Genomic DNA, 18,169 nt, shown 5'->3' with positions numbered 1-18,169 from the left:
TCCTGTGATGTTGATAGCCCAGGATTAGGCTCCAGGATCAGGCTGGGTCAAATGACAGTTTTTCTTGGTCACCTTTGCTTGCTGGTTTTGGGGCCCAGGGCCCCAAGATATCCCACCACCGGCACATTGATTCATTCAAACTGGGACCCATGGACAAAAACAATGCGGGGGTTGGGAGGGGGTGGATTGAATGTGGGAGGCAGGGGTGGGTGGGGCAAGGGAGAGTAATGGGGAGAAAATGGGGACAACTGTAATTGAACAATTTAAAAAATAAAATAAAAATAAACTGATAAACTAAACCAAAAAAATAAAAGAAATTAAATAAAAGATATCACCAGGCCAGATGGCATTCATAAAAAAAAAGACAAAATTGGCTTCCAAGAAATATGCCACCTAAAGGATATTGGAATTGGTGAGGGATGGGGGAAGAGCCTTAATAGGTGAAATTCTAGAAGGGAGACCAGTGTTTGGGTGCCTTCAAAATCAGTGAGGGTATTTCTAGTGGAACAGAAATGTCTTAACCGTCTTGCCTGTAGGCAGATATGTAAGAGATTGCACATTTTCACTTCTTGGAAAATATAATAAATACAGTAAAACATGTGAAAAAAATAAAATGATTTGAGAAGCAGCTGGAGTGGGAGGAGTGCTCCAGCTCTGCTCTGTCTCTCTAAATGCAGGAAATAAATCTCCCTGTGATACGTACCCTCCCTACTCCCATGGGCTGAGAGATGACCTTATTGCAAGAGTTATAAATCCAGAGTTGGAAAAGCCTGCATAAATAAACCTTGTTACACCTTCACTAATTTACTACCTAAGCCTAAGCCTTGCTTAGGTTCCTTTCAAATGAGCACTAACTCTCTTTGCCCTGTCAGTTTCTCACAAATGTATTGTTTCTTGTCTAAAAAGCTCCTACCCTTTGGGACAGCATGGATGGAACTGGAAAGCATTATGCTAAGTGAAATAAGCCAGGCGGTAAAAGACAAACACCATATGATCGCTCTAACTGGAGCCTAATCAACAAAACAAACAAGCAAGCAAAATATAACCAGAGACACTGAAATTAAGAACAAACAGACAGTAACCAGAGGGGAGGTGGGAGGGGATTAGGGGGCAAAGGGTGACGGGTTTTCAGGAACAACTATAAAGGACACAGGGACAAAAACAAGGTGGGGTGGCATCAAGGGAGGGAGGTGGGGATGGCTGGGGCGTGGGGCGTGGTGGGGGCAAAAGGCAGAAAACTGTACTTGAATAACAATAAAATTTAAAAGTATTTAATAAAAAAGAAGTTATATAAATAAAACAGATGTTTTCAATTTTTGAAAATTTAGTTAAATATTTTTGAATGATTTTATACAAATAAAACCATTAAAATTCTAAAAAGACCCTAGTTTGATCACTTCTTTGAGCCTTATTTTATGACCTGAGTATTGTATCATATCGTGATTTCCTGGATGCACATATTAAAGTTGTTATTTCATTAAGCAAGTACAGCTGTGAGAACTAAAGGGCGGGGGCTGAAGTTTCTTCTTCCCTGACACCAGAATGGGGTCAAAATCTGTATTACTGGGCACTGCTACTTATTGATTTTTTCTCTTTTTACTGAGAGCATTTTGCCTTTTTAGTATCATCCATCTTCAAGTAATGTGAGAATTTGGTTTTGTATAGACATATCATAGATGTGTAGTTAATTTCACATCATTCAGGAAGAAGATTTAGGGAGGAAGTTTACTACACTGCCTTTGTTGAATACAGTTACCAAAAAATTGTCCATGTCTTTTGCATTCAGTAAAAACTTATTCATGGTCTTGGATCATCAAAGATGTTTTCACTGCCCCAACATTACAACAGGTGTCTTCCTTCTCTGAGCAAAATTATTGTGACAATTGCTACTTTTTGTAAATCCATATGATTCATTGGGAAGAGTCCTAGTCACTTGATTTTATGTTTTTATTGCCTTCTCAAAATAATTCTGGAACTGGGTTGTATAATCTTCATTTTAACAATAACTAAGCTGAGGCATGGAGGGGGCTAGAAAAATTGTCCAAGTTCACTCTGGAAAAAAATAGAACTGAGATTTAAACTATGCCTTCCTATTCCAGTGCCCATATTATTCAAGCCAATGTATCTATTTTTTTTCCCCCAGAAGTCAGAGGGTAGAATTAGCCTGGGATAAAGTTCTGGGAAACCTTCGTATGTCAGCTCTGGGAGTTACCCCTTCTGGCCAGTACGTTTCTCTCCTAACAGAGAGCAGCTTTCACTCTTAACCATTCTTTATCATGTGTGGACTGAGGAGTAGAAGGAGTAAGTGATTGCTATAAACTTGAGATCCGTGAAAATGCACACACGCACAAAAAGACAAATCAGTTAGGTATTCTGCTTGTCAGTTCAGTTTTAAGAATTTTAAAATTTTAATTGACAGTATTTTTTTTAATGTTCTGGATTTGGGTTGTAAATCAGAAAGATATTGCTCTAAATTTCATGAAAGTAGATTACATAAGATAACAAAAAAGCCATTGCAGGTTCAATATCTGTTTATTATTTTATCAAGGATTTATAATAGCTTAACACAAAACTTCTTTAGATGCTCAAAGTTATATATGGATGAATCAAAAAATCAACAATTATTAATTGAGCAAAATAATCAGAACAAAATTTGAATTTATAGTTAGGAGTACATGTTCAAAATCCTAACAAATGAGCATAAATCTAAAACAACAGAAGCAGGAAAACTCTATGCTGACGATCCAGTTAAAATTTGAAATTGCCGTGTGCAACAAATTAAAAATGGCTACTGTTAACTGATTCATTACTCCTGAAATGTTGAATCAAGGCTTTCAAAAATCATTTCTAAAAACTCCAGAGCTAGCTGTCTTGCGATTTGTGTCTTCATTAACATTTTCCATATTGTCAAAGATAATGAACCTGAAAAAGTTATAAAATTTTTACATGTAAACTTAAGCCCAACTGTTAAAATGTTTATTTTAATTTAAATTATGTGTATTTTGCACACAGATATTATATGTTCATTACAGGATGATTGACGCATAATTTTTTATGGAGTTTATTGGGGTGACATTAGTTCCCAAAACCGCACAGGTTTCAAAAGCACAACATAACAGCGCACAGTCTGCTCACTGTGCTGTGCGCCGGTTGCTCCAGGCAAAGTCTCTTTGTCTCCGTTTTTTACTCCTTTTGCCCCCTCCACTCACCTGCCACCCATCTCTCCCTCTGGTTATCACCACACAGTTGTCTGTGTCTAGGCACACATGGTTTTTAAATTTAAAATTAATTGACCAGCTCTTCACATAAAAATCGATGAGAAAAATGAGATAACTCACCAGATAATAGTGAAGTAACATTTTCTACATAACACGCTAGCACAAATTATAGAAACTGTCCATATGATAGGGGCTGGACAAAAGCAGGAACCTGAATTCACAGTTTTATGGAAAAAAAATTTAAACTCCTGAACATTCTTTTGAGTACCATTTTGCAGTATATGATCCATTGATTTTAATTCATTTCCTTCCTACAAATTTATGTTAAAATAATAACTTATGCCCAAAAAGTATGCATAAAATGCAATTTTTGTTTTATTGCCAATACCTTATACCATAAAATGATCTCTGGTTATGATAAAGTCATTAAATAAAATACTATATATACTTTAAGTAAAATAGTTGGATTAATATATCTTGATATAGAAAAAGCTCTAAAATTTTTTTCAGTTAAAAATGTGTAGTCCAGAGTAGTGTGTATGATTTTATTTGTGTTAACAGCACAGGTTTTATTTATTCATTTATTTTCATTGTCCTATATATAAAAATACAAATCTAGAAATTTTGACCAAAGACAGATTTTTTAAAAATGGGTGAATGACTAACGATGTGATTGAAGGGAGAATATAAGACTTTTTATTTTTATTTCATGTGTTTATATACTTAGACTTTAAAAGTTTAAATGTGTTAAACATACTTTTAAATACATCAGGAAAAGCACAGCAATTAAAATGTGTTTTAAGTAAATAATAAATAAGAGTTTTAAAAGCAATTTTTGAAGCAAAAAAATATTTCCGGTTATATCTGTTAATATACAAGAGGTAGCAGTTCAGAAATATCCAGAACACTGGGTCCCAGGTCTACATTTTTTTCTCCCTAGACTCTGGGGATGGGAGGATAATGCTTAATTTCCCTTTAATGTTCATGAACATCCTTTACTCTTCCCCACGTGGCTGTAGCATCCTACCTGACTGGTGCGTGAGGGCATTTCTTTCATGTTTCTCAGTTGGCTAGATCTAATCTACTAACACCTTAAGACCCAAGAATAGCTGTTTTTTTCTTCTTTTTACCTAGACTAGATAGGTTAGCTTAACATTTTTAAATTTGATAACACTGAGTCAGTCCTACCTTGACACACCTACCAATAGCAAAATGCTGACACCATATTCTAAACTATCCCAGAGTACAGATTTCAGGGTGCAGGGAGATTTGATAGGGAGAAAGAGGATAGGCTTTAAATTAATACTGACAAGATGCAAATTTGCTGGATCATTCACTAGCTTGGGAATTACTTAAACTTACAAAGCTTTACATAGTCTGGTAGCTTCATGGGTCAATAAGAACCCATGAGAAATGACAGACCATGAGTGGAAGGATCAAAATGTGTAAAATAGATGCCAATGGGAAATCATGACTTTCTTTGAAAGCATGTGTTATGATTGTAAACATATATATATATATTTATATATATATACATACAACACACATATATCTCTGATATGATCATTATTTCTTCCTTTAAAACTCAGTGCAATACTGATTTTCTTTAAGGTATTTTTAAAATGTCCTTACCTGTCCAGTCATGCACATCTCGAACAAGACTTAGACCAAGCAGAACTACGTTTTGACGTGTGCTGAAGTCACTGATGGAGGGGGCCCTATCCCCATGCACAAGCACTCGTGGGGGCATACCCTTGCCGAATTCATGTATTCTGATCAAGTTTGTAGGTAACTGTAGTGCAGCTATATACTCCACATTCACAGACCATATTCTTGCAAAATCTGCTTCTGGTTTAGAATAATACTCCAACCTAAAAGAACAGTGGATATATGTGCAATTATAATTAGCACACTCAGAATTTTAGCCTAGTATTTTCCAGAAAAAAAATTATCCTCTGTCAACAAACTAAGAATGTAATTCTTAGTTTCAGAATATAATGGCTTGAGTTCCTACCTTTGAAAGTACAAATATAGTTAGTTAAATTTTTTAATTTGGAAAGGACTATTCAATCTTTGTTAACATTTGGAATTTTTGTCACTTTCAACAAGATTTATATTTACATATTATATAATAAGCAGGTATTACACTATTACTAAGTGATACTGTTTAGAAATATACAGAATAAAGTTAAAGTTTCCAAGACAGCATTTTTGCTAGATTCAGGCATTCTTTGTAACTATTGATTTCCTAAAGTCAGGAGGCCCCTAAAATATTGAGCATCCTAGAAAAATAGCTGTGTGTTTTTCTTGTCTAATTTTCTAAATACATGGACTTTTCCTACATGGATGAAGTCTTCTAGGAAACCAATTTTTCTCACATATTTGGGGGACAAATTATTACCGTGGTAAGGATAAGGGTACAGTAAATAATTATAAGTATGTAATTCATAGTTCCTGCCTCCATTAGCTGTCTAAACATGCTGAATAACTTGCAGTTCTTTTTATAACAGACTCATTCTTCTTAAAATATTGTCTACTCTCTGCTTCGCCCACCAGCTACATTTTCTTTCAAGTGTCATCCTTGATGTCACCTCCTTCACAGTTTTCCAGAACACCTGAGACAGAATTGGCTCTCCTCCTCTTCAATATTCCCATGGTACTGTGTCATTCATATATTTAAAGTTTGTTTTTCACATTAAAATATATTCTCACTTCTGTTTCCATATCACATATGTTGGGTTCATCAAATAAAAAATGCTTACATTATGTTTCCTGATGTTAAAGGGACTATAACATAACCCGCAGGTGAGATCTTGCTGTGTTTGGTTCCCATGCTTGTAGGTTCCTCCCTGACCCCAACATCCAGAAGTAGGAGAATGGGGTCAGTGAACCCTTGATGAAAGAAAACTGTGGCCTAGACTCACAGTCAACTATCTTACTCAGATCACAGCTGACTATGAAATAAAAACAAAAAGATATGTGAATTCACAAGGATTTTGAGCTATGGCCTCAAAGCCTTATGAGCAATAAATTAAACAAACTGTGAAGAAAGACATGAGAGCACCCCAGGTTCAAGACACAGAAATCATATGAGCAGAAGTGTAATTCAACACAAGTCTTACAGATGATTTAATCGAATATATAACTGAACAGTTTACCTAATGTCAGTTGAGATGTGATCAAGTAAAAATATAAAAATATATCTTAAAAGTTTGACTTTAATTATATATATGCATACTCTAAGCCCACCTCATACTCTAAGACCAGAGAGTTTTATTTAAGTTATATAGACTACACAGAGTTCAGCAGTTTTATGTAAATAAAAAATACTAGTATATTTTTTACCTAAAGAAAGTAACACATGGGATTAAGGAAGTGCCCCAGCATCTGCAGATTGCACATATGGCCCCCATTTCTCAACACACTCTGTGTCCCTGTATTTTGGTATGGAACTTTCCATTTCTCCTTCCCCGCTACAGTGGGGGGTGGGGAGGAAGGAGAGCAGCATAATTCCCTGCCATTGGCTCAGCCATAGGATTTGAATTGACCAATAGGATATTAACCAAGTTGACACAGCATATGTTTGAAATAAGTTTTCACAACTTGCTTTCTCTCTCTTGCCATTCTGTCAACACCCTAGAAAAGAGCTAAGCTTGCCGCATGGAGGATAAGAGAAAAGTGGAGCAGAGCTGAGCTTCCCCACTCAGCCCTGTGGAGCCAACGAAAATCAACCAACATGAGGCGAGCCTAGGAGATGTCAGGAGACCTGCCCAGCTAACCTCAGACGTTTAAGCTATAAACGAATACTATTGTGTGGCACTGAGGTTTAGTGATCGTCAGTTGTACTATATTCTTGTTAGAAAAAACTGGATGAAATACCCCTAATAAAGTGCAGAGACAGGATTTAAATCCTGGAGATATGGCTTTACAGCTTATGTTCTTTTCTAGTTCCCTCTACCACTTCTTGTCTTGATGATAATAGATAATTTGTATTCAGTGCTTCCCATGTGCCAGAGGTATGATAAGCACAATGCATGGATTCCTCAACTAATCCTCAAAACTACTCTGTGTAGTGTGTAAAATTATTATTACAGGTTTAAAGATGGTGAGACTTAGTTTAACACTGTTGGGATCCCCAGGCTGCAGGAATCAAATCTGTTTGACTCCGAAGCACAAGATGTTAACTTCTACATTCATACATTTTTTAAGGAATAAATAATAGTCTAAAAGAACTCAAAGAAAAATGTAGGACAAATCAGAAGGCAATAAGCAAGCATTTGAAATCTTCCACCTTAAAAATCCTTAAACAATTCACCTTCCATCAGCATAAGGTATCAGAAGAATTCTATTTGGCAGAGCTCTTTTTTTGAAGTTATAAGTGACATGAATTCATTGAAAGCTTTTGTTCTTAAAAGCAGTTAAGGTGTCTGCAGCCACAAGTCATATGACTCACACTGCCAAGGGAGAAGAGCCCTGTTGCCCAGGTTAACTAAGTCGTCCAAGCCATAGTAACAGGTAGAGGAGAAAATGTTTTGTGAATCTGCTAATCAAGTTAATTATTTACCTTACTGGATGATGAAGTCCACAAGAGAAACAACCACCAGTGAAATAGGAGGCACTCCAACATTCCTGCCTAGATTTACACAATTACTTATACATTACCAATGGTCCTTGATTTTTTTGTTGTTCTTGTTTGTTTTGTTTTGGTTTGTTTTTTTTTTTTTTTTTACCATACCCAAATTTCTATACACCTCATTTTTAGTGGTTGATTCCACCTCTAAATAGTATCTGTGATGGTTGACTGTACCACGGCATAGCCAGCTATTTGGCCAAACATAATCTGGGTGTTTCTGTGAGAGTGTTTTTGGAAGATATTTATATTTAAAACAGTAGACTGAGAAAAGCAGATTGCCCTCCACAATGTTGATGGGCCGCTTTCAATAAGTTGACTGTTGGAAATGGAAGAAAATGCTAACCTTACTTTGAGTAAGAGAAAATTCCCTTAGCTGATGGCCTTCAAGTGGGGGCACAGGTTCTTCCTGGTTCTATAGCAGGTGCCAGCCTTTGAACTAAAGCTGGACATTGGCTTTACAGATTATGGACTTGCCAACCTCCATAATTATAAGAGTTAGGGAGTTAATTTCTTATAATCGCTCCTTCTCTCTCTTTCCTACTGCATCTATTTCTCTGGAAAACCCTGACTAATACAGTGTCAGCATAATCTAAACACGAATTCTTCTTACACCTTTACATCTGGGTATGTAATACCACCAGGTTTACATGTGGAGTGACTTGATAATTTTCCAGGCTATTTTGTGTGCTACTGTATGCTGGTTGATCCTCCCTGCTCCTGCCAAGTATGTACCTATCATATTGTGTATCTATGATCAAAATCATGAATAAAATTTCTTTTCTATAATAGAGAAATTGGTTGCATGTTTTATTTGTTGGTTGGTTGGTATGAGATTTTTCTTCTCAAATTTGTGCCCCTTCTTCATAAAACCCTTTTTGACTCTGATCATACTAAAATATTTACACCTCATCAATAAATACCTCAGTGATTAGATATATTATTTAACGGGAGGACTGACAGTAACATTAGAAGAAGAATAAAAAACCATAAATCAACCCCCAAATTATTTGCCATATTCACTAAAAATGATTTGGGATCCATTCTTACCTGTGATCAAATGATTTGAAAACATCATGCAAGGTTAGGGTGTGTGCATCCCACAAGTATTTCAGCAGGTCCTCAAAGCTACTGAAAGGTGACTGCACGTGCTGTTGTGAAGAGGAGACATTAATTCATGTTTGAGCAAATATAGCACTTTCTGTCCCTACAATTGAATCTTGTTCAAATGGACAATTTAGCAATTTCCTACATAATAGGAGAATTTTGTTTCTAAAAATTAATTTGCATAAGTCATCAGTAACTAACACTCTGGAAAGACTATAATAGTTATCTATTATTAGTATTAATATTGAATGCATCTATAGGAAATGAACTGCAAATATTGTCCCAACAGTCAGGACTTTTTATTGTTTATCATTTTTTCTCTGCTGTTACAGTTGAAATTATCACAAAAGTTAAAGTTTAAGAAAAGTGTAAAATTATTAGAATATTTCATTTAAGCCTATCTAAACTGCTGAACTAAAACTATAGAGCTAGAAAATCTATGTTTTCGGCTTTGATCTGGGTCCATGTCTATGTTTAACCAATGTATTTTTTATTGGTCATTGAATAGTTGGTTTTCATTGCCCCATAACAGTTAGTTCTACCTCTATGTGATCGTTTATTGATGCAGTTTAAATAAGCCAATGGACTATTTGCAGACAAACTCCATAATCAAATTCCTCTCAAGAGTTAGCCTGTGGTTGACCTGAAGTTCCAATTAGCCAGAACAGTCTCATTCAGTGAGATACCTGGGTGCTCTCACATTTACATATAATTTATTTATGAGATGAGTGGATAGATTTTGTATCAATGCTTTATTGGTTCAGAGGATGTTAATGACATGTAATGCCCTGCTGCAATGTAACAATATTAATATAACTTACATAAAAACTTACATTTTTATACTTAGGAAAATACTGCATAATACACACAAAAACCTAAACCAAAGCATTATGCAAAAAAAGAAATGATCTTACCACCTCCTAAAAGAATAAATTACAAATATAAAAAAGAACCTTGTAGAAGGTATTCCACTGTCTCATTGTCCTAGGAAAGGATGACTGACAAGTAGAAACATTAACACAAAACTTTCTCTGATCCTTGGGTGGTGGCAAAAGTATGACTTGGTCTGATGATATCCCCATTATTCCAGAATCAACCGCAGCAAAGAAGGGTAACGCACAGAGGAAGTAATTTATGTCTGTAAGAGTAAAATATATATTATCACCACAAGCACTAACAAATGTGATAGAGGACATTTTTAAGTAATCTGTAAACCATTAAGCAAAACTCACAGAACCAGAAATATATAAAACAATCACTGCAAAAAACTAAAAATCTTCACAAGGATTATATATATAAATATAACATGCTTATATTCATATCCCTACACTCATAAATAAATGTAAGTTAAAGTAGTTGATTATAATATTTTAAAACAAAAAAGTAATTTTAATGGATTTGGTAATAGACATTTTCAAACCATTAGGTGTAAAAGGAAGATAGGTATCTACTTGTGCACAGAAAAATATTATACCTCTAACTGAGATTTTACCATGAAATGTGGCTTTTTTATCTAAAATATTTTATATGTGGTTATTGCATTGATATTTTGCATTTTATTTAACCAAGTTCAATGTACCACTATGATATCACAAAGTCCTTGTATTACATGAAGCCTTTAAGGAAAAATTTTGGATACGTGTTGACAATAGATTTTTGGATATTTAAATTGACAATGAATTAATTTTTTTCCTTCTACATATAAGCTACCTATTCCAGCAGATTGAGACATTATACTATAGTCGGCTCAGAACTTGCACTGACCCCCACTGGTGATTCAGACAATTTTTATCATGCACACACATTTGTGAATGCCATCCAATGCCCCAGTGCAGCAGGCTGATACTCCAAACTACTGAGTCAATCTGAGAAAAACGAAACTTGATTCTAGCCCTTTTTCCACATCTAGTGTGAGGATGAAGACCATTCTTGGCAATCAGGCTGTCCACATTCAAAATAAGGTCCACATCGCTCTGAAGGGACACATAGTTATTGTGAAGGGGACCAGGGGCACCCTGCAAACAGACTTCAATTACATCAATGTCGAACTCAGGCCCAGCTACAGCAACAGCAAAATGCCAGATGATACCTGAGACTTATCTGTGATCTTTTACAGATGAAATAAAAGCCATGCATTGATTTGGGGGGGGGGGGGGGAGAAATTTGACTTTCGACATGTGGCCATGACTGCATGTTGATGTTTGAGAAGAAACGATCAATGTCATATTAAAAAAAATTTGTAAAGATGTATATGATAAGTGTGACTCCAAAAAAGTGAACTTTAAAGTGATTTTGTTCCTAATTATTGAGAAATATCCTAAGAAATTGTGTGTAAGTTACTTTCATTAGTAAATCACAAAATAAATTCAAAGAATTAGAAAATGCCTTAGGACTACTTTAGTATTTCATATTTGACTAAAGCCTTAGATTATTGATTGATAAAATAATTTGCGATGGACTAATCTGTGTTTACCCATTTAAAAGTTAAACACCCCTGCTCTGAACAAAATGAGCAAAAGTATTATTTTCTTGTTCCCTCATTTCTCATTTTCATTCATCCCGCAGACCACCTAACTGTCAGTGCCGGTCTGGCAGAGGCTTTCGTCCTTTGCAGCAACTTGTTTCAGTCCCTCTGCGAAAAGCGGAATATGTCCTAAGGAATCATCATTGCCCTGTGGCTGTTAAATCCTAGAATGTGACAAAAGGCCACATAAAGGTGCATGAGGAAGTAGATTCCTTTTAACAAAGGAATGGTACCACTTTAGTTTTGTCTCTGTGCCTAGAACTTAATGTTGAACACAGTTTGGAGAGAAAGGCTGCTATCTATTTTGCTATTTCAATGAACCTACCAGCCCACCAACTGTCCACAGAGATGCACAACGGATCTCCAGATCCATAGCCACAGTCTGTCTTCTGGCTGGGATCAGCTAATCGACCTAGGAGAGGGGGATGCACACATTATTTATGATGCACATTTTGGAACTGGTAATAATTGTCACTTAATTAGGTGTATTCTTTTGCAAGAATGAACAAAATTTTTAAAATGATTTTTATGTTTCAATTACAGTTGATACTCAATACGATGTTAGCTACAGGTGTACAACATAGTGAGTGGTTAGACATTTATATAATTTAAGAAGTGATCCTCCCCGTAAATCTAGTACCCACCTGACATCACACATAGTTATTACAGCTGTACTGGCTACATCCCTTATGCCGTGCCCCCGTGACTATTTTTAACTGCTGATTTGTACTTCTCAATCACTTCACCCCCTACATCAGGCTCCCAAACCCCCTCCCATCTGGCTCCCGTCAGACTGTTCAAACATTTATCTTCTGATGGCTGGTATTTATCTTCCTGTCACTCTTTGTCCTTCATTTCTGTGCTCTGAACCAATTATTTTTTCCTGTCTCTAGTAGCACCACAAATTTCTACTTTTGAATTATCTGTCTTGAATATTACTGAATTTTGTAATTATTCTCTCTTCTACTTCCTTCCCTTCTTCCCCTCAAAATTAAGGAGGTATAGGCACACAGATTAAAAGAGGCCTACAGGCAAACCAAATCCTGCTCTGTCATTTACTCGGTTTACCTTTGATAAAGAACTTCCCACTAAAAGCTTAGTTATAGAATGGGGCCGATGATACTAACTTTATCATGTGTGTTAAGTGAGAAAACCCACGAAAGCTGTTTTTCAATGAGTATAGTCATTCTTCTTCTCATCCGATGACCATTGATATTTTCTCAACCCCTCTGACTTTTCAAATTTATTTTGTACCATTTTTCCCGTGCTTATCTTTTGCATCTTCGAATTCTCTGTCATACTTTCTTTCCCCCTTTCAACTGGTGCTCCCAGTACAGTTTTTTGTTATGTTTTGTTTTACTGTTTCGTTTTGTTACCTTGCCTCTCTACGGCTTATTCTCCCCACTCTCGTTAACTTCCTCTTCTCTCTGGCTTCTGCCTAAGCAAATGGAGGGCTCATTCTCACTTACTTCTCCAGCTGCTTTCACGACTCTCCTGACCAGTATGTTGCACCTTTTGTTTCTAGCCCTTGTCCTGCTCACCCACTCTCTTTCCTTCCATTTCTCTACAATGTCACCATCTTCATTCTTTGTGTGTGTGCGAGTTCTGCTCATCTCTTTGCCATTTATACCTTCAGTTCTTTTTTCATTATTCTCTATCACTCAGCTTTCCTTAACCTAATTATCCCCAAAGCAATGATTGTTAAAGAGTTGTCAATGCTATTAGCCTACATGAATATCAGAAGTGTGAATTTTCCTAAGTAACTAATCCTCAGACTGCAAAGTTAGAATTAAAGATATGTCTGTAGACCTCTCCTCCTCTACCTCTTCTCTTCCATTTCTTTGAGGGTTCTTCGGCCTCCTCTCTCCATTACTCCACCTCCTTTTTACCTCATGTACTTCCTCCAAGAGGTCACCAGGCAGAACACCTTCAAATATCAACCTGATGTTGGTAACAAATACTCTCCAGCTTTAAACACCCACTTCAGCATCTGTCCTATTCTATTTGTTTTCACCTCTATGGAACATGGCTGAAATTGTACACTGGCCCTGATGCCAGTTGGAATACCACTTTTTGTCTCAGAGGAATACAATTTTGTACTCTTTCGTTTCAAGAACCTCAGTTCTTCTTTGGTCTCTGTGTCCATGCTGAAGCCATGTCCTGTCCTTTCTCTCTGAAGAATCTTTCTGGCCGTCATCGTGAACATTCACTCATCCAGACTGTTCATTTCAGATCTGGATTGTCTCTGCACTATTTGATCTCGACCCTTGTTTTAATCCATCTAAACCAAAATACTCAACCAGCTTCATGCAAATTTTTTCAGTAAAAGCATACTTGCTCCAGAACCTAAAAAATTTTAGAACTCTTAAAACTTCAAACCCAAACCCTAAGCTAAATTTACCCAGTGTATCAATAACATTAATTCCTACATATCAGGAAAAACTTTGCTTTAATTTGATCTTCCACTGTTGACCTTCCAACAACATCCTTCCCTGCATTCCCTCTCTCTGTCTTCCCTTCTTTTCCCTGACTCTTTTTCAACACACCCACACACCCTACACACAATGACATATACCTGTGCCATGGTGTTTCTAGGCTCTGGCCTTTAGCTTCACTTCTCATATTGTTAAATCAGATTAGAATTTCTAACGGTGGACCTAGGCAATGGTTTTTTGGAGGGTTGGGTTTTTTTGTTTTGCTTTGTTTTGTTCTGTTTTGTTTTTGTGGGCATGTGGAGAAGAAGGAAACTTGATTCGGTGCACAGAGCTCAACAGTGTTACTGCAGCACTGTGAAAACAGCCAGCAGGACTGCAGACCAGCTCTGGGACTGGGGCCTTCTTTGGCGCCGCCCCTCTCTGGCTGGGCATCTCCTCTTTCAAAGGTTAGCTCTGCTCCTCTGCTGCTGGCTTCACTCTGCACTACTTCACGCAGGTCGCCTTCACTCTGCTCTGGCGAGACATCCTCGGTATCTCAGCTCAGCCAGAGCAGTGCAGTCTTCAGCCTTTCAGTGAAGCAGTGATATTCAGCGTGCATCCAGACCTGAGTACCGCAGCTTTCGGTCAGTCTTCCACACCCTAGGAGGTTTTGTTTCCACTTCCCTAGTGAAATTCTGTCAGCATTTCAAGTCTTAGTTCAAATCCATTTTTTCTGATTACTCCAGCTCACTGCACTCTCTTTCTTATTCTGCACTTTTAACTAGTGTCCAAGAGTTGTTATTTATTATTTCCTGTTTAATTGTTCTATCTTTCTTGTTCCAATGATGTTGTAAGATTTTTGATGGCAGGGAAACTGTCAGAAATATTTACTTTCACCCCCCCCCCCCCACTCCCACTGCTTTTAGAAAATGCTAGGCACATATAAGCCCATCACTAGATGAGTTTCTTGAAGCTTCATCCTAATGTGTGCATATAATGAAAGAGTGAGAAAGGCACTACTCTACCAGCCCATTCAGTTTCCAACTACCACAAGTCTGCAGGCCCCTGAGGCAGGCATGCCTCCTGTAGTGAACAATGTGTTCATGATTTCTCCTGGACCGTCCTCTTTCTGACTCCAAGGAAGGCCACATAGGTAAGAACAGATTTGAGTCTCAAGATATCCCCTTACCAAGATGGATGGCTCGCCGACCTCAGAAGCTGCTCCACGTGACCGCTGCTCAGACCTCAGATAAACTCTGATCTCCCTATATATTTTTTTCCATTAAGAACTGAACTAGTTTCCTTATGTGTGGTGTTATCAGTATGGATGAGGCAAAGAGGTACCACTCATTTTTCATGAGCTTCTTCTGTATGCCAAAACAAAAATATTTTTTAGATTCTGAATCTTTGGGACAAACACAGCTTCTAAATGATCACAGGCATGTACTTTATTTGCAGAGAAACAGCCTCATGAACAAGGTATCACTACATGCCATCACCCAAAAGGTAATCATAATCAGAACGCTGAGGAATTCGAACTAATTCAATGTCATCTTCTGTTTTTAATGTATCTCCCCTGACTGTTTTGTTCACCTCAGTGCTTAGAATAGGTCTGGACCTAGTAGAAGTTCAATCAATATTTTTCAAATGCTCAATAGATTGGATATAACACCTTTTGTGTTTGGCAGCTATGCCCGTTGTATTTTCTAGTCAAAACAGGCAACACATTAAAGGAGGATTTATGGAGGAGGAGAAAAATAATGGTTATATAGGGGCAGGAGAGAAAAGAAAACATCAATTTCGAACGCATGAAATGACCTACATAGAGCCCCACTTCCCAGTGACTACGTGGTTATGCTGGTAGATCATCAGATTGGAAACAAGAGTCATTCTTACCTGTGCTGTATTGCCAGCCATGCTGCAGAGGCAATCCCCACAATACATTTTTTTCATTTTCTGGTGCAAATATTTCAAAATACCTGGCTGTCTGGGTCAGTAAAATTTTATACATCCCCATTCTCTCAGGATATATCCAGGGATTAATAATGTACTTTCCATTCTCCACCTTGTACCCACTGAACTGACCAGGACTCTCCTCCCACAGTGGGGGATACAGATCTGAGAGACTGGCTGCTTCTGCTAAAGAAACAGAAAAGCAGCCAATTAGTATGCAGGCCCAAGGAGACAGGAGAGCCATCATGCCAAGGCTGGGGATGGAGGTTGTGGCAGGCTTTTTATTGGGAAGTGGAGGAAGGAGTCACTGTATTCGTTTGTGTTTGCCAATAAATCAGTACTGTGTTCTTTTCACTGACAACAATAGAGTGCTGATATGAGTGTTTTTCTAATGCAAATAGGATGTTTTATTTGTTAAATAACAGTAATAACATAGTATGACATTTGTTTAATAGCTATTGAAAATTTATTGTTGATTGAATAAATATTTAAACAGTTAGAAAACAGTTATTATATCTACATTATATTTTATGCCTGTTAAATTAAGTACACTCCTACACATATATCTCTGCCTTACTCATCTGGAAATGTAATAGAGTTCAGCCAGGGGGGGAGAGGGCCCAAATAGGGATTTGTAATGGGGTCCAGAACTCAAGGTGTCCAGGAAATATTAGAATAATACACATAGGATGTCCTCACCCCCACAAGTCTAAGTTGGGGGATGGGACACATGGAATAGGGCCATACAGAGCTGTTTTGTACAGCAGCAGCTGTGCAGCTAACCTCTGACATGGTCATTTAACATAGATATAACCTTTAACTGGTTTCATGGATATGTTAAATGGCTGTGGCCATGCTTTGAGCCACGGGGATGGAAGTGACTTCCACCCGAGATGTAACTGGGAGGCAGCTCCCCCTGGTTACAGTGCCTGCATGAGAGCTTGGAGCTGCAGAGCAAGACTGGTGCTGGGATTTAAACCCAGGCGCGGCAGCCATTCCAAGCGGAGGAACACGCAGCTTTGTCGGAGTGGACACCTCTGGGCTTGGGCGAGAGTCAGGACCAGTGACTTTGGGTCGCCACACGGCTTAGGAAGCAGGAGAGACTTTGCCGGGAAGAAAAGGGGAGAAAGGACTCTTGCTGGTGGGCCATGAGAAGGTGCCACACGGCTCTGGATTAACTGGAGATTGTGGTGGTGACACAGCTGATGGTGCTGGGAGCCTGAACCACGGACTTCTACTTCTATCCTGAGATACGGTACTCTGGACTAGGGCAGAAGGAGAAGGAAGGACTGTGTGCATCTGTGGGTGTTCTAAAGGACTTTAATATTTTAATGAAGACATTAAGTCTTTGCTCTAAGTCTGTATGGCTTTTAAGTAAATAATTCCTTTCCTTTTCACCAATCTCTGGCATTGAGAGATGTCTTTCCTCTGGTGAAGGGCAAAGCGAACCTAGTGAGGGGGGGACCCTGGAGAAGAAGGGAGGGTCCTTTCAGTAATAGTATGTCGTACACCTCCCCTTGGGTCTGTTCTGTAACGGAAATTTAAAAATATGGACATTTACTTTACAGAAAAGAATAAAGAATTTATATACCAGGCTTGTGGCTACTATTAGAAAAAAACACTGCTTGCAAAGTTGGTCCTTAGCTAGCATTTATATACTTGGCTCTCAGAGTTCCTAATCTACAGTTAAGTGACAAGGGTGATTCACTGTTCCTAGGCTGGGCAATCAAGACGGTTTATGCTAAATACTTGTTTTCTTTGTAAAGTCTGAACTCTTGTACATTGACCACCCCCCTCAGTAAACCTACATGATCAGTCCTGAATAAGCAGAGTGGGCACTGTGTCTAGTGGGAATCTCTGGGTAAAAACATCACACACGTGTTGCTACACTGTTATTGCAGGTGGAAAAGTGTGCTCTATGAGACCTTTCATGGAAAGAAGAAAGCATAAGGAAACCTCTACATGCATTACTCCAGATCCTGCCTGTGTCTTTTTCCTTATGGTTTAGTTATGAATCTGTTACACCACTGTGAAGAATCTTAGCCGTAAGTATATCTACGTGCTGAAGCTGAGTAGTCCTTCTGAAGAATGTTTGAACATGGGTCCCTGAGAGAAAAGAGACCTACTAGTTTATCTCTCCACAAAGACTCAAGAAAAACTTTAAAAATATTTAGTATGTTTATTGAATATGAAAACTACTAGCTCTCATAGGGAATCATGTGTCTCTAGATTCTAGAGGAAAAGACAAAGTCTAATAGGCTCTAAATTCAGATGTATAATTTCTAACTAAGAAAGAAATTTCTGTGGATTACAATTTCATTAT

The 18,169-nt window shown here is 37.7% G+C and overlaps 1 protein-coding gene across 1 annotated transcript; it reads right to left on the bottom strand.

Annotated features, from left to right (window-relative positions):
• Positions 1-2,513: 2,513 nt before the first annotated feature.
• C11H6orf58 (chromosome 11 C6orf58 homolog) lies at positions 2,514-16,097 on the bottom strand. The gene is made up of 6 exons (XM_024552170.4): positions 15,790-16,097; positions 11,805-11,891; positions 9,909-10,093; positions 8,899-8,999; positions 4,851-5,089; positions 2,514-2,922 (listed from the first exon to the last, which is right to left on the bottom strand). Exons 1-6 carry the CDS (start codon positions 16,091-16,093, stop codon positions 2,807-2,809), a joined length of 1,032 nt encoding a protein of 343 aa, XP_024407938.3. The 5' UTR covers positions 16,094-16,097; the 3' UTR covers positions 2,514-2,806.
• Between the last annotated feature and the right edge of the window lie 2,072 nt (positions 16,098-18,169).

Source organism: Desmodus rotundus, chromosome 11 (genome assembly GCF_022682495.2).
Source record: "Desmodus rotundus isolate HL8 chromosome 11, HLdesRot8A.1, whole genome shotgun sequence".
NCBI lineage: Eukaryota > Metazoa > Chordata > Mammalia > Chiroptera > Phyllostomidae > Desmodus > Desmodus rotundus.
Note: the sequence above shows the minus strand (reverse complement) of the source record. Positions and strands in the feature narration are given on the sequence as shown.